The following is a 22234-nucleotide window of genomic DNA, read 5'->3' as shown; positions in this document are numbered from 1 at the left end:
TTTACAGTCTGGTTGCTTTAACGAATACAAATCTACTTTTCCTTCCTTCTCCAGCTGCAGCTTCAATCAGAAGCTGGTTCTAAATTCTATGAGCCTCGCAAAATATTTAGCCTGAAAATCACAGGTGATCCAGAAGCCACAGTTGGACTGGTCGCAGTTGACAAAGGTGTATACGTCCTAAACAGTAAGCACCGTCTAACCCAAAAAAAGGTAATTTATTTTTCATTTATTCCCCTTCAAAATGACTTTAAGGCTCACACTTTAACGGCAGTGGACTAAAGATACAAGTTGTTGCATTTTTTGCTCAAGAACATTTTAATATGTAAAGGTATGGAGGAAGACTAAACCAAAAACTATAGAAATAACTGCCAGCACACTCATAGCTGAACCCCAAACTTAAACTATCTGCTTCTCTGTGTGTATAACGTCCATACTGTAGATTTGGGACACTGTGGAGAACTATGACACAGGGTGCACACCAGGTGGAGGGAAGGATAGCATGAGTGTATTTTATGATGCTGGGCTGCTGTTTGAGTCAAATACAGCTTCTGGAACTCCTTACAGACAAGGTAACCTCTTTTTTACTCTCACACTTGTATTACTTCTTTCTTCTAAAACCAAAATAGTAAAGTCTAGTCTGTGTTTATTTCCAGAGCTGAAATGTCTGAACCCCAACAGAAGAAAAAGGGCCGTTGATATGATGAATGTCACAACTACCTTATGTAAGATCAACAAACACTTACATGATCTTCTGTCATACACTTCAGGCTTTACAAACAACTCCTTTTGTTGCTAACATTTCTAAAGCTTAACTTTTCCATGCTATATGATTGTAAATGAAAAAATAAGTCAAATGTCTTTTTTTTCCTACAATACTACAAGATTTATTTATTATGTACAATAGTTCAGTCTGTCTCATCTACAGCTACAACAATTTTTATACTCCAATTCATTTTCCACATTCTGCGTTTGTGTTTTCTTATTCAAATTATAGTTTAATTATATGGAGAACATTTATAGGTTGTTTTGATTTAAAGTACTAGTTTTATCACTATTTGAGACTTTCCACTTTGCTCTGTTGTTGTACCAAAGTAAACATTTTTAAGTTTTTTTTTTCTATTTTGAGCTAAAGTAACATAAATGACCAGTAAAAAAAATGTGACAATGATTGTCAAATTCAATTAGATTTAGAAACTTTTTTTTATTTCTAATAAATAAACTAATTATTAGTCTTTTATACCTCTGTGTAAAAAAAAAAAAAAAAAGGGTCAGAAGGAGTCTCACCTTTTGTCTTTCTGTTAAATGCTATTTTCTCTACAGTGAGTCAATATAAAGACAAACTGGAACGTGACTGTTGCTTAGATGGAATCCGGGAAACCCCAACTTCATCTAACTGTGAGAAGCGCAGTGAGTTTATCGCTGATACAGCCTGTTTTGAGGCTTTCCTGCACTGCTGCAAGGAAATAGAAAAAAAGAGAGCTGAGAGGAAGGAGGATGGCCTCAAACTGGCTCGCAGTAAGAAACACGAACAATGGATGGAAGGTGGTTATAAATGGTCCTACTGGTCACTATAAAGGAATAAAAATGTGAACGTTTTAAAACTTCAGGTGAGGATGATGACAGCAGTTTCATGGACAGCAATGAAATTGTTTCCCGCACCAATTTCCCTGAAAGTTGGCTGTGGTCTGATATCAAATTGCCTGCTTGCCCTGCGAACAGAGCTAAATGGTTAGTGAGCTGAAATACAGAATTGAAATATATTAGTACCTTCACTTCTCAAAGTGTTAATATTTCGTTTTTCAGTGAAACAACATCAGTTTTGAAAAATGTTCCTTTGCAAGACTCAATTACAACCTGGCAGCTCACTGGTATTAGTCTATCAAAAACTCACGGTGAGGATGAACTGATATAATTTGTCTCTAGATCAAGGAGCCAACCTATAGCTCATCAACTGGTCTTTCTTTTGCTGTGTTTGTGTCTTTGTCCGTTTTTCTTTTTTTCTCTTTTTTGAAGGTATCTGTGTGGGTGATCCATTAGAGATAGTTGTCCGTAAAGATTTCTTTGTTGATCTGAAGCTACCGGACTCTGCTGTTCGTGGGGAGCAGCTAGAAATTAAGGCAGTCATCCACAACTATGGTCCCAATCTTTACACAGTAAGCCTGGTTCATCCAAGCACGTCAACACCACCATAATGTTCCATTCAATGACATTTTATCATCATCATTAATATTATTATTATTCAGTTAACTGTTCTTCAGTGGAACTTGATCAGAGACTGTAGCGATTTTTTATATTCTGTAGATTATGACAAAAAGTGTTTGAAATCCTTGAATGAACTTATTTTCAAGGTGCGCATTGATCTGACTGAGGCGGAACATGTGTGCAGTGCAGCATCTAAACGTGGGCAATTTCGTCAGGAGATTAAAGTCGGGGCCAAAAGTATACGATCTGTACCATTCACCATCATTCCTACAAAAGAGGGACAGCACCGCATTGAGATCAAAGCAGCTGTCAAAGACTCAGAATTGGGTATCAGTGATGGAATTGTGAAAATGCTACAAGTAGTGGTAAGAAAGAAAGACATATTCTACCAACTCACATAGCTCCCTACCTTTAAGAAACACATGAAGTCATTGAATGCAGCCAGATATGCAGGGTACAATTAAATACATTTAGAAATCAAGCATAGCATTGGTACAGGCAGGCACCAAAGTCAAGCTCAGCACACATTCCAGTTGAGCTATCACCTATGATCATTCTAAGGGTCACATATAGAGTGCCCCTTTTAGTCCCTGAAGCCTGCCAAACCTTCGGTTAATCTAAAAAATGCATTGGAACCTACCTCCATCCTCCTTTTTATCCTGTCTTTTTTTTTTTTTTTTTTTTTTTTTTTTGTGTCCCGTTTGGATCTTAAGCCATCAGAATTGTTGTCTTAAGGCCAAGAAAGACGCCAAGCGGATTTATTTTACCAAGTGGATCATCATGGCCTTGCCATATTGGTCCATTTGATTGACCTTTATTATAATTATGAATTTATTTTATTTTCAGTTGCTACAAACGGGACAGACATGACTGGGGGATAGGACAGGGAGAAAGAATGAAAGAAAGAGAGGGAGAGAAAGAAAACCAAAGGGGAGAAGAGACGGTGAGAAGGGGGGGGAAGAAAGAAAAAAAAACACCTGGGTCATCTGTATGGAGAAAAAAAACAGAAGAGAAAGCAAACAACAAAGAGCAACATAATAAAAAAAACGGCACCATCACAATAAACTAGCTAGCAGTAGATATCAGTAGATACTAAATAATAAACGATATTGTGCAGCACGCAAGATAGACAGCGCACAATGTGCTTTGAGGCAGCAGCCAAGAAAGCTGTAGTCCGCGTCTGTGAATACCCGTGTGTACACCTGTGTGCATACCTGTGTGGATCAGCATGCTTGCATTCCAAAGGTTTCTCCATGTAACGATCTGCTAGGGAGTGTGGGGGGGCCACAGCCCCGTCCTCCAGGGTATGAAGCAGATATGGAGGAGATCAAAACTCCAGACATCCAGAGGCCCCCAGAACACAAGAGACCAAGCAAGTGTCCTGTGTCTGATGCGACAATCCACACGTTTTACACTCAACTCTCCCTCAGCATATAGTAGTTTTCTGGGGAGGTTTAAGATTTCATTTTTTGTTTGCTTGTTTGAGTTTATATTACTTTGTTAGACTGCCAAAACACAGTATCCATCCTTTTTGCCATGGCTTTTCGAGCCAGGTTGGCACACTCGCTGCTCTTCCCATACCATCCTTCCTCGATGTGTGCTTGCAAGTGTAGGAAATATAAATTACTGCTGACTTAAAGTTGTTCTTTTTATTAGTGGATCTGGCTGAACTAAACTGAGATACTTCTTATAATCAAATCCACCTAGGACAAACAATTCTCATCTAAATTTGTTGTACAGCAAGTTAAAAAGTTGCTTGTTTTTTCAGCCTGAAGGCATATTGATCAAATCTACTCATACTCTAACTTTGGACCCTAAACAAAGAGGTACAGGTGAGTATCAATGTTAAGTAGCTCCAGTTAAAGAAAAGATAGTAACTTATTCATTTGCTTATAGCCTGATAATGAACAGCTATCATCTCTGGTTATTTTTTGTAAGTATTAATGAAACTTTTTCAACTTTATAGATGGCAGACAAGTGGAAATCCTCAATAGCAAGATTCCTGTGATAGATTTTGTTCCCAACTCACCTACCAGCACACAAATCTCACTAACAGGTAAGATATACACATCAGAGTGCCTGCAGTGTCACCTCGGTATTACTGGAGAGATAAGAGGCAGTGGTGCCAACAGGACTAAATTTCATTCACATGGCAGTTCCAGTGTCATGTCAGATTACTCACAGTAATAGTTTCTGCAGACTTTCAGCACAGTCTTGTCTGCTTGGGAAAAGCACTAGCAATATTCAACATGCAGTGACATATCGTCAGTGATGATCACACTAATGATCAGCCTTCAAATGCTTACATCATATCTGCCAAAAAAAACCCAAACATTTCAAGCATATTAATTAATTAAAATCATTCATATTATTAAAATTATATGTAAAATGCATATGGGATTACTGTATTTATTTGGTAAGAGCTACGTGTTCCACCATTGGTGTAACTTTGTGCTGAACATTGGGGGGGTCAAGATCTCTGTCTAAATAAATAAATAAATCTGGGTAAATTCCCAGATGATTAAATGTACAACTATTTTGCTGGTATTAACTGAGTAAATGAGTAAATAAAATCAACAGCCTATTTATGCAGAACTGCTCCCAAGAAACACAGATGTTTACATCAGTGCTGTAACAACTTGTACTGTTATAACTGCACATTACTTTTCTCAGCTTATATATACACGAACTTATTGGAAGTTACATGTCTACTTTTTAATGCACAGGTACAATACACAATCTGCACTTTTCTAATTATTCTAAATATTCTTAACTATTTAAACATCTTTCAGTATCCTGCTCTGTTTGCACACTATCTGTACGCTAATTTCAACAGCTGTACTGTACTCTGCTCTGGTAACTATTGTCTTTGATGTAAATATGTAAAAAAAAATAATAATAATTTTGTTTTCTGTTCTGTGTCCTGTTCTTTTTGTATATGTGCTTTTCTTTGCTGCTGATACAACCAAATTTCCCCTTGTGGGACAATTAAAGGATTATTCTATTCTAATTCATAATTTTATTGTAGGGGTTATATTGGTTGGGTCTGATTATTGGAGGGGTCATAACCCCCCTTACCCCCCTGGAAATTACGCCCCTGTGTTCCACCTTGTTCTCAGTGGCAAATGATGAGACTGGTTGTGTATTAATTTCAGGGAAACAACAGAGAAACGTGCTCAAGAACACAATTAGTGGGGAGTCAATGGGTGGTCTGATCTATCAGCCTTCAGGATGTGGAGAGGAGAACATGATTCACATGACCCTACCAGTTATCGCAGTCACATATTTAGACAGAGCCGATCTCTGGGAGGTTGCGAACATTGACCAGCGTCATCAGGCCCTCCAGCACATCACAACTGGTAAGTTAACACAAACTGTTAGCACAGGTATGAGAGATTTCTTTTTTAAAGCCCTGTGTGTAAAAACCAAAGGTCACACTTGGCAGTAACAAGCAATACAAAACCACCTAATTTAAAAATACTATTCAAATAGGTTTTCAGTAACTTTAATACAGAGTTTGAACAATAGTGAATAACTTGAGTTTACTTTCTTTGGTTTGTTTAGGATACCACAACCAACTTGAATACAGTAAAAAAGATGGATCTTTTGCTAGGACTCAGGATGAACCCAGCAGCACCTGGTGAGGCCTACAGTTGTTGGTTTTTAATATGTAAATGTTTGCATATTTTCTCACTCGGATTATGACTATTTGTTGATTTTACATATACACCTTCTTTCTTCTACTAGGTTGACAGCATATGTTGTCAAGGTGTTCGCCCTGGCCAACAATCTGATAGCAGTGCAAAGTGAAGTGATCTGTAACGCTGTCAGGTTTCTGATCGTGAACACACAGCAACTTAACGGCATGTTTATGGAAGTTGGAAGTGTGTCCCTCAAAGAGATTCTTGTGCGTGCACTGATTTCATTAACATTAACTCTTCATTTTAACAAAAGCCTGCATAAAATACAAACCTGCAGAATAGTATACCAAATGTCATTTTGGATGAATCAGCAAACTTTTATTATTAAATATATTAAGAAGTAGTATATATATCAGTAGTTTTGACATGCTTGTGTGTATTTGCGTGTACAGGGTGATGTGCTTGACACAGACTCAGATGCCTCCTTTACAGCTTTCTGCGTCATTTCTATGCAAGAGTCACACACAATATGTGCTCCAACTGTTCATGTGAGTGCCTTTTTGTTCGTTATCTCTCTTTTTTTAAAACTTTTACGCACAGAATGTGAAACCCAGTAGTCAAATATAAAAAATGAAGGATAGTGTGTTTACTGATCTATCGAAAGACTGGCAGTCTGTACATTTTGTTCCCATATTGCAGATCTTTAAACATCTGTGCAGCTGCAACTTAAATCTTACCCGTCGACGTGATCTTACATTTCTTCTACTTTTCTTTCCTTCATTGTTTCTTTCTATCCAGAATCTGCAAGCGAGCATAGACAAAGCAGTGGGCTACCTGGAGAGGCGTCTGCCAAGCTTAGTCAACCCTTATGCTGTTGCCATAACATCATACGCCATGGCCAATGAAAACAAACTAAACCGAGAGATCTTCTTTAAGTTTTCTTCCCCAGGTGCTGTAACACAACAATCCAAAATATAAAGATAGTAGTACTAAAGTGGAATAATAAATAGCTTGTGCAAAACTACATCAACAACCGCATCACAAAAACTTGGGTCAAACGGATTGACTCTCATGTCTAACATTCACGTACATGTTAGCTTATTAGAGATTCATGTAAAGCATCAGTGTGGTTGTGTAGTTACCTGCAAGAAAGAAAAGCTCAAAAATGCTATAAATATATGCGTGCTATTTAGCATTCCAGGAATTGTTCTGTAGTTCAGTGCATATCCTAGCTTTCTATAAACGCAAGATAAAGTGGCCTAAAAATGTATTTTGACATTATGGCTACGTTCACACTGCAGGTCTTAATGCTCAATTCCGATTTTTTGATCAAATCCGATTTTTTTGTCTGCTTGTTCACACTACAACTAAAATGCGACAGCAAACGTGCTCTAGTGTGAACGCTCAAAGCGGCCCGCATGCGCAAAAGAAGACGTCACACACAACGCGCTCTGTTTAGACCCAGAGCAAACAGTATTGTTTGACTGATGGCCCTTAATGTAAAGACTTCGGACTTTATGTTTCCCAATTTTTGCTTTAAGTTATTTTGTTATTTACATAATAATGTAGATAACCTAATAATTATCCTTATTGCTGTTTTAGAGGAGCGGTGCTTCAAAGGATAGTTGCAGATTTCTGTCAGAATCTGCAGATTATACAGTACAAATAAAATGTTCACGTTGTCTTCCCAAGAGTTTCGCTGGATGGCCAGGAAGCGTTCACGATGGCTGTGTCCCAATTCAGGGTCTGCACGCTTGAAGTACGCGCACTGTGCGTACTATAAGTACGAGAAGTGCGGAAGTGAGAGGCTTGTGAAATGGGACGGTCTAGCCTTCGTCGCGCTGTTCAGGTTGCCTAGCAACCATGATACTAACCGCGAGAAACGTTACATACAGCTTTGTTTGACATAAATGAAGGAGAAAAAATGTGAAAGAAAATGATTTTTTTTAATACACATCTGTCAACTGGAAAGCACAATTGTTAGTATTTTAAGTATTCTATCTATTTTATTTATTGAATTTTATTGTTTTATTTATATTTTGATATTGCTAGGGATGATGCAATGATCGGGGACCATTCTTAATTTCGTTGTTCTCATGACAATGACAATAAAGTTTCTGATTCTGATTCTGACAAGCAGAAAGTTCCACACAAATGAGTTTGTTAGTTTTGAAGTTATATACAACTCAAAATCAGTACAAATAGATGCGTATTCTGACACCCAATAATGACTTTACTAAAGATCAGAGATTGGTTTTATTGCTTTCTGTCGGTTAGCTTGTAGAGCAGCTTGACAACATTTGAGTGTGGACCCAACCAGTCTCTGTGACAGTTTTGGCGACAGCTATTAACAGATTTTTGTTCTCCATGACATTTTTTTAATCTATTTTTTAGCAGCCACGGTAAGTGGAGAAGTTTAGTTTGGATCATTTATGTAGTGTAGGAGGTTTTACTAAATGAGTGACTCGAACATTTTGGATCAACATCCTGCTGGATGAATGTGTAACCTTTTTTGGGGGGTATATTTCTTTAAGCGTGATTCTAAAATATATGACATGAGTGTTTGTGATTCCATCTTTATATGCACGTTCACCTGCCACATCGTAAGAAAAAGAAAGTAAGACACTGATGTTTGCGCCTCTGTGTTTTTCCCTCCATCCATCCATCCATCTTCTTCTGCTTATCCAGTGTGCATTTATTCCTAGCAATCTTCTTTGGGTTCCTTCTCTTTCCATAGGACCAACAATTATCTACTGAGTTGTATCTGGTAACTATTACTGAAGTAACAACAAGCATTGCATTTCTGCATTTCACTCCTCCTTTTTTCTTCAATCCTCCACCCAGCCAGCACCTATCAAATAGCAGCTTTCTTTTTGAAAAAATGGAATGCATTTTTCTTGTGTATGAATTTGTGTATATATTTATATAACCTTACCCACCTATTATCAAGTTTATTATAAAAATTATTTAAATTAAAGATTAGACAGAGCACCACATTACTTGATGCAAAACTGTCTCTGTGTTTTGCTTAGATTCGTCCTATTGGCCTTCACCTGCAGGACGAGTTTTCACAGTGGAGGCCACGGCTTACGCTCTATTGGCTCTTGTTAGGGCCAAGGTAAGTATCTGTGTCACAGAGCAGTACATGTAGCTAAAGTGTACATGTAATAGAAGATTGAGCTGCCAGGCAGGAGGAAATGAGGAAGACCACAGAGAAGATAATAGATGTAGTGTAGGAGGATATGCAGAGGTCTGTGGAAATCGTGCTTATTATATAACAGCTTTGATAAGATTTTCTATATTTAACTAAAATAAGACAAATACACTGTATTTCAACCCTTTTCTTCCATTAAAGGCCTTTGATGAAGCAAGACCAATTGTCCGATGGTTCAACAAACAGATCAGAGAGAATGGAGGCTATGGGTCAGCTCAGGTAAAGAAGACATCTTAATATCCTCATGTACTGATCCACTGATGAAGTTAATCTTGCTCTGGCCACAAATTATTGATCACTGATCATTTTTCTCCCCAGGCCACAATGACAGTGTACCAGGCAATAGCAGAGTACTGGACCAGTGAAAAAGAGCCAGATTACGATCTGAATGTGGACATCTTGTTGCCGGGGAGGTCAAAGCCTGATAAATACAACTTTAACTGGGAAAACCACTTTGCTACAAGAACATCTAAAGTGAGAAAGTGTTCTTTTTCACATAAGTAAATACACAGCATCTCTGTTCCTTCTGCTTGCTATGTGTTGATTTCTGCATCCTTAACAGATCAACGTCATAAACCAAGACGTGAAAGTGTCAGCCACAGGACCAGGAGAAGCAACACTGACGGTAAGTAAAATGCAATGTTTTGGTTGTTTATTTGTTGTTTATTTGTTTCCTTGTGTTTGAATTTGCTGTAAGCTCCTGTTGTCTGTATCACAGATAACGTCGCTGTATTATGAACTGCCGAAAGAAAAAGAAGACAACTGTCAGAAATTTAACCTGTCAGTGCAGCTCCTTCCAGGTAATTTGCTGCCCTCTGTCGGTTTATCCATCTTAAGATAACTGTACACATTTTTTGACTATCTATGTGAGGTAATTTTCTCATTTTAATTTGATTTTTTCCGAGCTTTTTAAAAATAAATACTGTAAATCAGATTTAAAGTCTTCCATTGCTTTGCCTCTGCAGAGTCGCTGGGTGATGATGAAAACATCTACAACCTAAAAATTAAGGTTTTGTAAGTAGACAAAAAATAAATATATGTATATTTCATTGAACTTTTCAAATGATTTGATTTCCGTTAAAGGTTTTAACAATATTATATATTATTCCCACCAACAAATGAACAACCTTGAGCTCACACTTGGAAAATTTGTGAAATTAAGTCACCAGGCAGAAAAACACCTGTTGCGACCGCGCACGGGGCGATCTGCACTAACCCGCTAATGGAGATTTGCCCTGTTGATGCGGTTATGCCGTTAACGTCATTTTAACAAGATTAGCGCTGACAGCACTAACAATTTTATTTAAAACATTTCTCTCACAGCTCTTGTTTAGAGCTATACAGATTTGTAACTTTTGTGTCTTTTACTGCTGATAAAGAAATTGTTCTTGCCTTTTCATTCTTTGATTACTTATTCTCCCTGTTCTGTTTACAGCTATAAGAACAAGGAGCGTAATGCAACCACACCAGTCTTGGATATAGGCTTGCTAACTGGCTTCACTGTTAGCACAAAAGATCTGGATTTAGTAAGAAAAATAAACACAAATGGGCTCAAATTGTTCAGAATTCAGTATTTCTAATTAAGGAGGCATCTTTAAATTTTGAACCGTGGATGTGTGTGTTTCATTGTAGCAAGCCAAAGGGCATGCCCGCACTATTTCAAAATACAGGCTGAGCACTGAGTCAGAGAGAAGATTGCTCACCATTTACCTGAACAAAGTAAGCGATCAGTGTTCCCCCTCTCTCTACTTTTTCTCTTTTGACCTGTGCTCACATCATTTTTTAATTCCTTTTCATAACTTCTCTCCTCTAGGTTCCTTACACGGAGCTGGAGATTGCCTTTAGGGTCCATCAGAAACTGAGAGTGGGCATCTTACAACCAGCTTCTGTATATGTCTACGAATTCAGCGACCAGCTACAAAGTGATCGTGAGTTTGGCATCTTTGAATCGTTTTTTGAGCGTAAAGGATTCATCTTTGCTTCCAGTAGATTTCACTTCATGTGGTTGGGTGCAATATTACATTTTTAAATGTACTACAATGGTGCAAAAACATCTTTATTTGTCAATGCAGACACAAAATGTGTGAGATTCTATCATCCAGAAAGGAAAACTGGAGAGCTGCTGCGCCTCTGTAGAAATGATGAATGCATATGTGCTGAAGGTAAGCAGGAGATGACGCTACATACATTTTTTTTAACCTCTGAAATTCTTTATTAAACATTTTTGGTATACAAAGGTTAGAACAGGTAGATTGTACACAATACTTGGAAGTTTTTTTTCTTTTTTTTTACTATAAAAGTACTTTAGACACTCCGTGACAAATACACCCGTGTGATTCAATCGCATCAATGTGGCCAAAATCTTTGAGGAATGTTTCCAGCAACTCTTTGAATATGTTTTGTGACGAGTTGCGGAGGCAACCTGATACTACCAAGATGTAATGACTCGGCTGCTGGGTGTATATTGCAGTTGCTAGTTAGTTTTTGGTAATGTATTTGACCCATGAGATGTATGATTCTATTGTTTAATAGGAGCTCATCTGTCAGTCAAATGCAGATAACACAAACACAGCTCTAACATATTTAAAATGTGGCTTAGATCCATGCAGCCATCACCAGTCCACAAAATTCCACATAATCTCATTTAGTTCCTTTATCCCTTTGTGCCTGTTGTATATTTCCAGAGAATTGTAGTATGCAGAAGAAGGGAAAAATCAACAATGATGAACGCAAAGATAAGATTTGTGAGACTACAGTGAGGAGCAAAATAGATTTTGGTAAGTTTGTTTTTAATAAATATGGAATAAATACTCTAAGGAACAGAGCAGGTGAGCTAACAGTCTACAAACTGTCTGTCCTCAGCATACAAAGTGAGCGTGGAACAGTTTAAAGATGGTTTGTCCACAGACATTTACACAGTGCAGGTGCTGGAAGTCATCAAAGAAGGTAGGTTGATTTTATTTAAACCTGTGACAGAACCAAAAGTGTTTGCGATTTGTATTGTTTCCCTATCTGATCCCCTATGGTGATACCAGATATCTTCTTTGTCTGAATTTAAGACATTTTCAGCCATCATTATTTTCAAATATTTGGCTGAGAATTTCTCAGAATTAAAATGCCACCTAATTTTTCATAGCTGAGCTTCTTCTTAATATGTGAATTTTAAAGGAATCACAATTAAGTATGATTTAGATTCATTTTCTGGGCTCTGACCAATAATTCTTCCCAAACTGCCTACTTATGTGTTTGTTTGTTTTCAGGTAGTTTGCAATCTTTCAGAAGTGATGATTAGAGCTACAAATAATACAAAGAAAATGTAAAAAATTCCTTTATGTGTTATTTGCATTTGTTCTTCTATGTATTGATTACAGGAAGTTATGATGTGGGTGCTCAGGGTAGACAGCGCACGTTCCTAGGTTATCCACACTGCAGAATGGCTTTAGATCTGGGAGTGGGCAAAACCTTCCTTATGATGGGAACATCTGGAGATATTTTCAAAGATGAAAAGAGTCAATCGTAAGTTGTTGTTTTTTTCTTCTTGTGATATTGGGAGTATTCATAGATTTGTAAGATTTTTTTCTGTTTTTCACTTTCAAATTAGGTATCAGTATGTCCTTGGTGAGAGAACCTGGATTGAGTACTGGCCTACAGTAACAGAATGTACAACTGAGGAACATAATTCTACCTGTTTAGCCATTAACGAGATGGTCAATGAATACATGATCCGAGGATGTCGAAATTAGTGAAACTGAAGAGAATAAAAAATAATAATCTATAAATATTTTTTAAAGGTTGAGTAAGACACTTCTTAAAAAAAGGCAAACAAAAACCTGCCTTAGCAACACAGAGAATTAGACTAGCTTTCCGAAGGAGAAAATAAAGAAAAAAATCATAAACTGTATATTAAAGACAGACTTCCAGGTCTGTAGTGAGGCCAGTGAGGAAGTGTCTTAAACGTGCATTCTTCCACCACATCCCAAATGTCCCCTGATGGACTGAGACAGAGACAGGAAGAGGAAGACAGGCAAGAATAGAACTGGTCGACTGCAAGGAGATAATAGGTGAATTTTTCAAGTAGTATACAGAAAAATAATCAGTTACTCCACATTTACATTACATTTTGAAAAAATACAGTGTAAATGGTACCTATATTTGGACAAACATGTAAGAATCGTTTGTAAAACATCATGTAACATCATGTGTACGAAGGTGGTTAATAGATAGTTAATAATAACAAAAATAAAATGTCAGCATGTTTACCCATGTAACAACAAATAAAATTATATAACCTGAGTTATATCTGCACTACTTGTCCTTTTAAAAAAAAATTATTTTATATCGAGCTTTTTTTCCTTCCTCAAAACTTAGGTTACAATGGCAATGTATGCACTGTGAACTGTGCGAGAACAGATTGCCGTCATATTTGATCTTAGTGGCTGCAATTGTGTTTGATAAGCTAACATAGTCACAGTGGAAAATGTTGAGAATCACGCTGTAACGCACTGGTTTTCAGCACTGATTAATGCTCTGTAGAAATACTCCCAATGCAGCTACTGGTTTTCTCACACAAGTCAAATGAAAGTTAGAACAAAAACGAAGTAAAGGTAATTTTTGGAGGCGCCTTGGATTTCTTTGCAATAAAGTATTTATTTCATGGTCTGAAACTTTTCCTCTGTGTAGAAAACTTGATCAGTCAGTGAAGAGACATATACAGGTCTAAATAACTGTGGCATTGTAATTATTTTTTTGTTTCTTTTGAACAAGTAAACAACAGAAAGGCATTTATATGTCAGCTCTTGGCATTTCTCTACTATATGCATATATACACACTATTTTTAAAATATTTTTCTTGATATTTCTCGAGGATATTTATGTATTTAGTTTAATCTAGCTGCAATACAACAAATTACCATTGGAGGGCAGCACCACCCTTCTATGGACAATGTAAAATAAAGACGTCGAAGAAGACGAAAGTGACGTACTTCCTTCAGCCAAGCAGCGGCTCCTTCTGTTGGTGTACTTGGAGAATAAAAGAGGCTAACTGTAACTTGCGTCTTTGAAGCCAGGCAACTTTGACAGCGTGTGAGCTCGGCGATAGTAAAGTGCGAAGTGACTCACTAAATCTGGTTCAAGAGAAAAAAAGGCGTAAGAGTTTCTCAGGTTAAGGTGCGTCTGAAGATATGGCCAAGGTACAAGTGTTAAATGTTGCTGTGTTGGATAACCCCAGCCCGTTTGGAAACCCGTTTCAGTTCGAAATAACGTTTGAATGCATGGAGGACTTGCCGGAAGGTGGGTATTTAGCTAGCGTGTCATTTTAGTTGAATTACTCTTTTGTTATATGTTAGCTGTAGAATAGCAGCGTCGTGTGGGCGCAGTCTGCTTTAAGTGTTAATTTCACCGCTGGATGTATTTGTTGCATCATAAGTGAACGATAAGCACGTTATTTTGCTCGATGGTTATTCAGTATTAGCTGTCGTTTGGGCTGTAAAGTTATATTTCATTTGTAAAGTTGTTGAAAATTGGCGCTGGCGCGTTTGTGCAGAGCGCCCCGCCTCCTGCCCACCGCTATTGGTTAAAGGACCTTCCTCGTAAGTATTTCTCAAGAAGCTGATTGGTCGGTCACATGTTACTGTAGCAATAAACAAGCTCGTAATTTGCCGCGAACCGCGCGACGGGATAGCGGGGAAATATATTTTTCTTTAAGGATATAAAAGTAGCCCGCATTTTCTTCTACTAATTATAGCACAATGGACTTGTGAGCCCTAAGTGGCATTATATTATTTGCTGCTTTGCTGTGAACATTTGGTATCTATAATACCGAAACTTAAGTTTCATTACCTTTCCGATTTAAAAAAAAAAAAAAAAAAAAAAAAAAAAAAACTATTTTCCTGTCAACAAAATTTAAGTATAAGCTTCAGTCTGAATTTATTTGTACGTATTCTATCTTGGCCCATTTTTTACTAGTTCTCGACACAGCACCCTTAACATTTATTTGATTTTAAAATTAATGGATAAGCAGATATTAAATATAGAATGTACTGAACTGTCTTAAAATCAAGCCTACCAATAGCATCATGCTACAACTTCCAAGTTTAGTCTCCTGTTTTCTGCCGTTCATTTAAAAGTGAGCCCAAATAATATTACCAAATACACATTAGGAGCAAGTAGAGTTTCAAATTTTGTCAGCACCTCAAACAAACTGAATTGCTTTTTGTCTCTTTCGTATTGTGGTGCTAGTTGGACTGAGTCACAAATCTTGTTTTGTTTTTTGTTTTTTCTTTCATTACCAAATCCAGTTATTAATATCCCAAAACAACATTTGCACCATTAAACATCGTTTTTCTCCCTTATATTCAAATCAATAAATTGTGGAAACTTGAGGTTTTTATGGAGACTGATGCCGTTTCGGTTATATCTGGCCAGTGCTACAGGTAAATTTTATTTGCATTACTAATACTAATTAATACAGGGTGAACTATAACAAAAAGGGACAACCATGAAACATTTTCTATGTAAATTGGATAAAGTGACCCTTCTGGTGAAGGTATCATTCACAATACCCTGTTTTACAGGTGTGTGTGTGTGTGTGTGTGTGTGTGTGTGTGTGTGTGTGTGTGTGTGTGTGTGAGAGTGTGTGTGTGTGTGAAAGGAAAAAAAGTAGTTTGTGCATGTTTAACTATAATTATTCATTTAAAAAAGTAAAATTAAGCCTACCTTGTAGTAGTAGTAGTAGTAATAATGATGATGGTGATCATAATAATAATTTAAAAACAAACCTCCCTATTTGTCCTCTGTGTACTGGCAGACCTGGAATGGAAGATCATTTATGTGGGTTCAGCTGAGAGCGAGGAGTACGACCAGGTTTTGGACTCTGTTTTAGTGGGCCCTGTACCAGCTGGCAGACACATGTTTGTGTTTCAGGTGAGTCCTCTCAGTGAGCTTTTATCATGTAATACTTAACATCCAGTTTTATTTAAAACAAACCCTGTTGAGTAGTATTCAAAGCAGACATACCAGATCGCACTGTCCCAGCATCTTTTTCCCAGCTTTTCTGAGAGGAAACTGAGAGGTTCCCAGACCGGCCAAGAGACATCATGGCTGGGTTCTCACTGGGATCAGTACATGTTGCTACCACACCTGATGCAGAGATGTAGTGGAGGATTGTCTCCGCTAGTATTTGTGGTCTACTTCTGTCAGTCTCTACCTTGTATTTTTGTCCGTAGGTCAAATCAAATCACTTTTTATTGTCACATCACATGTGCAGGTACATTGGTACAGCACATGCGAGTGAAATTCTTGTGTGCGAGCTTCACAAGGAGTTGTGCAAAATACAATAACATAAACAGGCAAAATATAAAAATGGCTAAATCTGAAACTAATAAATATATGTACAATATATAATAGTATATGCAAAAAAAAAAGAAAAAAAGGTGAAGGTAGAAATGTCAATTGAACGCAATAGATCATATAGATCTGTCATTCTCCTGCTCCACTTTACCCTTGTCTCTAAACAAGATCCCAAGACAGATGAGCTTCTCCATGTGAGGCAGCATCGTATCCCCTTTTCTGACTAAGCTTGAACTTTGTGATGCTAATTGTCAACAAAGTCTCTCTGCACTCAACTTCTCAATGAGTTATACAGTACAGTGCAAGCCTATACTAAGTCAAGCCTAATTTCTTATTATATTTTGCTATCAAGGAGTCAAGACTTATCATTTTTGTGGTCTTGAACAATAGTTTTCCAAAGTCTTCTGACCTTTCAGTATTTCTTTGGACATTGACTACTTTTTTCCTCACAAATTTTCAATGTAGTCCTTGTACCTGGATATTTTCAAAGGATTTTTTTTTTCTTACAGTCACTTAACAATGACCTATGAACCATTCAAGTGTAAAAGAAAAAAGGCACCTAATGGTGAGAAATTTCAGAAAGTGGTGTGAACTTTAAGTGCAGAAAAGTACCGTCAGATTTTTCATCTGATGTATGACTGCTTTTAAGAGGACAAGAAGGCATGGACAAGCACCTCAGCTTGTTTTCTCAAGAAGTGAATTGGAGGTTCTTGTCCAAGCCTCCTTCTCCTCTTGCTTAGGTTATTGAATGGAGTTTTCTGTTCTGACTGAAGCATCTATTAATTCCCTTCAGTCTGTCCAAAATGCTCCTGTGAGACTCTTAACTGACTCTCAAAAGTCTTCATACATCAGTCCACTTTTAACATTTTTGCACTGGCTTTCTGTCAGGTTTAGAGTAGTTTAAAATTTTGGTTTTTCATCTACATTATCAAAGTGCTCCACCCCTATTCTCTAGGCTGGGTTCGTAGGTCCTCAGAGGCCTTCTTGTGATTTCATACAGTGGGGCAAAAAAGTATTTAGTCAGCCACCGATTGTGCAAGTTCCCCCACTTAAAATGATGACAGAAGTCAGTAATTTGCACCAGAGGTACACTTCAACTGTGAGAGACAGAATGTGAAAAAAAAATCCATGAATTCACATGGTAGGATTTGTAAAGAATTTATTCGTAAATCAGGGTGGTAAATAAGTATTTGGTCACCTCAAACAAGGAAAATCTCTGGCTCTCACAGACCTGTAACGTCTTCTGTAAGAAGCTTTTCTGTCCCCCACTCGTTACCTGTATGAATGGCACCTGTTTGAACTCATCATCTGTATAAAAGACACCTGTCCACAGCCTCAAACAGTCAGACTCCAAACGCCGCCATGGCCAAGACCAAAGAGCTTTCGAAGGACACCAGGAAAAGTATTGTAGACCTGCACCAGACTGGGAAGAGTGAATCTACAATAGGCAAGCAGCTTGGTGTGAAAAAATCAACTGTGGGAGCAATCATCAGAAAATGGAAGACATACAAGACCACTGATAATCTCCCTCGATCTGGGGCTCCACGCAAGATCTCATCCCGTGGGGTCAAAATGATCATGAGAACGGTGAGCAAAGATCCCAGAACCACACGGGGGGACCTGGTGAATGACCTGCAGAGAGCTGGGACCAAAGTAACAAAGGTCACCATCAGTAACACACTACAACGGCAGGGAATCAAATCCCGCAGTGCCAGACGTGTTCCGCTGCTGAAGCCAGTGCATGTCCAGGCCCGTCTGAAGTTTGCCAGAGAGCACATGGATGATACAGCAGAGGATTGGGAGAATGTCATGTGGTCAGATGAAACCAAAGTAGAACTTTTTGGTATAAACTCAACTCGTCGTGTTTGGAGGACGAAGAATACTGAGTTGCATCCCAAGAACACCATACCTACTGTGAAGCATGGGGGTGGAAACATCATGCTATGGGGCTGTTTTTCTGCCAAGGGGACAGGACGACTGATCCGTGTTAAGGACAGAATGAATGGGGCCATGTATCGTGAGATTTTGAGCCAAAACCTCCTTCCATCAGTGAGAACTTTGAAGATGAAACGAGGCTGGGTCTTCCAACATGACAATGATCCAAAACACACCGCCCGGGCAACAAAGGAGTGGCTCCGTAAGAAGCATTTGAAAGTTCTGGAGTGGCCTAGCCAGTCTCCAGACCTCAACCCCATAGAAAATCTGTGGCGGGAGTTGAAAGTCCGTGTTGCTCGGCGACAGCCCCAAAACATCACTGCTCTCGAGAAGATCTGCATGGAGGAATGGGCCAAAATACCAGCTACTGTGTGTGCAAACCTGGTAAAGACCTATAGTAAACGTTTGACCTCTGTTATTGCCAACAAAGGTTATGTTACAAAGTATTGAGTTGTATTTTTGTTATTGACCAAATACTTATTTTCCACCCTGATTTACGAATAAATTCTTTACAAATCCTACCATGTGAATTCATGGATTTTTTTTTTTTTTTCACATTCTGTCTCTCACAGTTGAAGTGTACCTCTGGTGAAAATTACTGACCTCTGTCATCATTTTAGGTGGGGGAACTTGCACAATCGGTGGCTGACTAAATACTTTTTTGCCCCACTGTATATCCTTTTGAAAACTAAGAGGGGACTGTGGCTTCCAAACCTTAGCTCCAAAACTTTGGAACAGCTTCCCACTCATTCTTTGCACTTCCCACTCAGTGACATCCTTTAAACAGCAGCTTAAAATGCATCTGTTCAGACAGGCATTTGGGTTATGTTTGTGTTTTTTCTCAGTTCATTTGTATCAATTTTGTCTTTTTAACCTCTATAAAGCTCTGAGTGTTCCATGTCTTGAAAATTGTTATAAACGGGATTTTTCACATACTCCTTTTGCACAATATCATATATGTATTTGATATCCCTGGTTTGGTTAACCAGTTACTGTTTCATTTATAGCATAATTCGATTTCATCTGATTTCTTCTCTGTGCTCATTTACCCTATCAGGCTGACGCTCCTAACACAGGGCTGATTCCAGAAAGCGATGCTGTAGGAGTGACCGTAGTCCTTATAACCTGCACCTACCGTGGACAGGAGTTCATCCGCATCGGTTACTATGTCAACAATGAATACACGGACCCTGAACTGCGAGAAAACCCACCTCTCAAACCAGATTACTCTCAGGTAACATACACAAGTACACAAATGACCATCATGAATAATACTGAGGAAAGCTGTTTCCAGCTGTCTGCATTTACTGTAATGTGACCAGATTACATCAGCATTGGGTGATATTAAGTGTAGAATATGGGCCATATTTGTGGAAAGGTACTATAAATGTCTCTCTGCTGCCCTCTTGTGCCCAGAAATGTACAATTACAGATAACTGTAGCATTATGTACGTGTATGTGTGTGTAGAATTATCTGGAGATTGTTTAGCACTGTGTTTTTGTTTTATTTGGTCTTGCATTGTTTTAAAAGAATGCATTAGTTCAGGTGGAATTTTATGCTTTCTTGTACCAGTATCTACTTTAACATTAGCATTAAAATTATTATCTTGTGCTTCATTCTCTTTACACTGGTCTTTTCCTTCTACAAATCCAACATAAAACCAACTATTCATTGTATTTAATTCAAAGCTATCCCAAGTTCTGAGGGGAAATGTGCACTCCTAAGGATGGCTGTCATAACTAACTTTTGGGCTCCTAATTAGTAATCTAATTATGTCCTCATGTAAAAACATTAGCAGTCCACCCCTATTTCTAACAAGTTATCATCATTGCAGCTCCAGAGGAATATTTTGGCCTCAAATCCTCGTGTCACCCGTTTTCATATCAACTGGGAGGGCTTGGCAGACAAGATGGAAGACAGTGAGAATGTTGACCCGTCCCCCAACATCAGTGGCATGCTCCCTCCATCCTGTATACCAGGAAAGATGCCACATCTAGGAGTGATGCCAGATAACTCCATGGACTGCATGTAAGAGGCATCAGATTAATGCAATGGATAAGGAGCCCTTCTTATCTATACACACCCACATTGCAAACACACATTTATACAAGGAGGCCATGGATGTTTCTGTATAACATGTGGACTTTAACAGAAAGCACAGGACACCACAGCATAGACATCATCTTTTTATGAAGCACTCAAAAATGGGATTGGTCTGGCATGGTTACCACCTCTGGTTCCTCCTCTTTACGCACTTCTTTCAACACACACACACACACACACACACACACACACACACACACACACACACACACACACACACACACACAGGTGTGCACAGTCAGATTTGCCTTAATTTATTGTATTTCTGTATAAGATTATATTTTATGCCTGGCTGAAAGAAGTGCAGATCATCAGTGCTGGGCCAGGTCACTTCAACAGACCTGAAACGTGTGGGAAAAACTCGAGATTCTGATACCCATGCTGTTCATTTTGTCCTTTTCTGCACAGATCAACTAGTGCTATGCGATGGGAAGGATATAGCACCTAGCTGCTTGTAGTAGAGCACTTCATTCTTTGTAAGATTTGTCTCTTGTGACACCTACTGGGGGGAGGGAATTGGGTTTGAATTATGGGCCATGTTTATGATATTGTGGCATCAAGTGGCTTTATTCGCATTAACATGTTTTGCCCCAGGGTTATCTAGATCACTCGGTAAACCTGCTTCTGTGAATAGGCAACAGTTCACCTACTGTTACATAAAACGCCTATATGAGCAAAACATGTAGGTAATGATGGATGCCAAATTGCATTTTGTGTGTGTGTGTGTGTGTGTGTGTGTGTGTGTGTGTGTGTGTGTGTGTGTGTGTGTGTGTGTGTGTGTGTGTGTGTGTGTGTGTGTGTGTGTGTGTGTGTGTGTGTGTGTGTGTGTGGATGATTTAGGCTTACTGTAAATAATGTTTTCCTTGTTCTTATTTTGTCTTCAAAACAAGAAGGCAGGTTTTCATTTTGTACTTACTATATATTCTCAGCTTCAGTATTTGTAACAACAGTGATGGGGTTAATAAAGTTTTTTTTTTTGTTGACCTTGTTGTGTTTCCTGTTAATCAGAACATGTTCCATACGGCTGCTTTCCACCTTGACTTGTGTGGAAGGAAGCACTGCAACAGTAGAGAGACTCAGCACGTTGGCTCGCTCCTCGCCCTCCCATCTCTGGCTCCTTTCTGTTTTCCGATTTCATTCATAAAATGCAGCACCACCATTTTCACTCCAGCCTCATGTTGCTAGGCAACTGCTGCACAAAAGGAAGGGGGGCCTGTCTGTGCTCTCTTGCACATTTTATCTTAGTTGAAGGGACCAACTCCCCCATCCATCCATCTGTCTACTTCTCACATGTCTGCACAGTTGACCAGTTTTTCTTTTCATATATTCATATTTAGCAGTAAAACCCATATGCAGCTTCAATTGTCCTTTAACAGCACTCTGTACGGTGTGGGGGGACTGTGATATGTAAGTTACAACCAAGTATTAGCAGAATTAGTGATTTGGTTTTTGAGTCCGTTTTACATAACCATGGTGGTGTCCTGTGAGCCCAAATGATGGTGTCAAACCCTGCAACAGCTGAGAGATCTCGTATTCATAGAATGGATGTTTGTTTTTTTTCATACCATAAGTTTTTTTTGTTTTTTTTTTTTAATTACCAGCACAAGGTGAAATTGTTATTGAAATTAGATATTCAGATGCAAATCCATGTGAAACCGAGCCTTTTGAAGGTCCCGTTCATAAAAGGACTCTCGGTCATATGCTAGGCTAAGCCTGCAGGTGTTCTAGGTGCTGGGGTGGATGTGCTGTGTTGAAGGAGGCTGTTGGAGGGTTTCGGTGACTGTAAAATAT

At 38.5% G+C, this 22234-nt stretch overlaps 2 protein-coding genes across 2 annotated transcripts in view; both read left to right on the top strand.

Annotated features, from left to right (window-relative positions):
* Nucleotides 1-13350, top strand: part of LOC146708200 (complement C3-like) — a 30005-nt gene extending 16655 nt beyond the window's left edge. Inside the window, exons 15-43 of the mRNA XM_085459967.1 lie at nucleotides 55-210; nucleotides 440-569; nucleotides 654-722; nucleotides 1321-1515; nucleotides 1608-1728; nucleotides 1804-1892; nucleotides 2014-2153; nucleotides 2349-2567; nucleotides 3971-4034; nucleotides 4169-4258; nucleotides 5358-5561; nucleotides 5767-5842; nucleotides 5950-6109; nucleotides 6296-6391; nucleotides 6642-6792; nucleotides 8876-8961; nucleotides 9199-9276; nucleotides 9376-9531; nucleotides 9620-9682; nucleotides 9776-9857; nucleotides 10023-10071; nucleotides 10493-10583; nucleotides 10690-10776; nucleotides 10871-10985; nucleotides 11130-11219; nucleotides 11742-11834; nucleotides 11920-12003; nucleotides 12429-12573; nucleotides 12659-13350. Of these exons, the coding sequence (XP_085316093.1) occupies nucleotides 55-210; nucleotides 440-569; nucleotides 654-722; nucleotides 1321-1515; nucleotides 1608-1728; nucleotides 1804-1892; nucleotides 2014-2153; nucleotides 2349-2567; nucleotides 3971-4034; nucleotides 4169-4258; nucleotides 5358-5561; nucleotides 5767-5842; nucleotides 5950-6109; nucleotides 6296-6391; nucleotides 6642-6792; nucleotides 8876-8961; nucleotides 9199-9276; nucleotides 9376-9531; nucleotides 9620-9682; nucleotides 9776-9857; nucleotides 10023-10071; nucleotides 10493-10583; nucleotides 10690-10776; nucleotides 10871-10985; nucleotides 11130-11219; nucleotides 11742-11834; nucleotides 11920-12003; nucleotides 12429-12573; nucleotides 12659-12800 (3321 nt within the window). The 3' untranslated portion in view covers nucleotides 12801-13350. The remainder of the gene's footprint in view (nucleotides 1-54; nucleotides 211-439; nucleotides 570-653; nucleotides 723-1320; nucleotides 1516-1607; nucleotides 1729-1803; nucleotides 1893-2013; nucleotides 2154-2348; nucleotides 2568-3970; nucleotides 4035-4168; nucleotides 4259-5357; nucleotides 5562-5766; nucleotides 5843-5949; nucleotides 6110-6295; nucleotides 6392-6641; nucleotides 6793-8875; nucleotides 8962-9198; nucleotides 9277-9375; nucleotides 9532-9619; nucleotides 9683-9775; nucleotides 9858-10022; nucleotides 10072-10492; nucleotides 10584-10689; nucleotides 10777-10870; nucleotides 10986-11129; nucleotides 11220-11741; nucleotides 11835-11919; nucleotides 12004-12428; nucleotides 12574-12658) is intronic.
* Nucleotides 13351-14000: 650 nt separating this feature from the next.
* On the top strand, nucleotides 14001-21426 carry LOC146708199 (histone chaperone asf1b-B-like). Its single transcript, XM_085459972.1, has 4 exons — nucleotides 14001-14346; nucleotides 15863-15978; nucleotides 19397-19573; nucleotides 20175-21426. Exons 1-4 carry the CDS (start codon nucleotides 14238-14240, stop codon nucleotides 20370-20372), a joined length of 600 nt encoding a protein of 199 aa, XP_085316098.1. The 5' UTR covers nucleotides 14001-14237; the 3' UTR covers nucleotides 20373-21426.
* Nucleotides 21427-22234: the final 808 nt, after the last annotated feature.

This window comes from Copadichromis virginalis, linkage group LG6 (assembly GCF_057382275.1).
Source record: "Copadichromis virginalis isolate Kocher_CV1m ecotype Utaka linkage group LG6, C_Virginalis_male_GT1.1, whole genome shotgun sequence".
In the NCBI taxonomy this organism is placed as follows: Eukaryota; Metazoa; Chordata; class Actinopteri; order Cichliformes; family Cichlidae; genus Copadichromis; species Copadichromis virginalis.
Note: the sequence above shows the minus strand (reverse complement) of the source record. Positions and strands in the feature narration are given on the sequence as shown.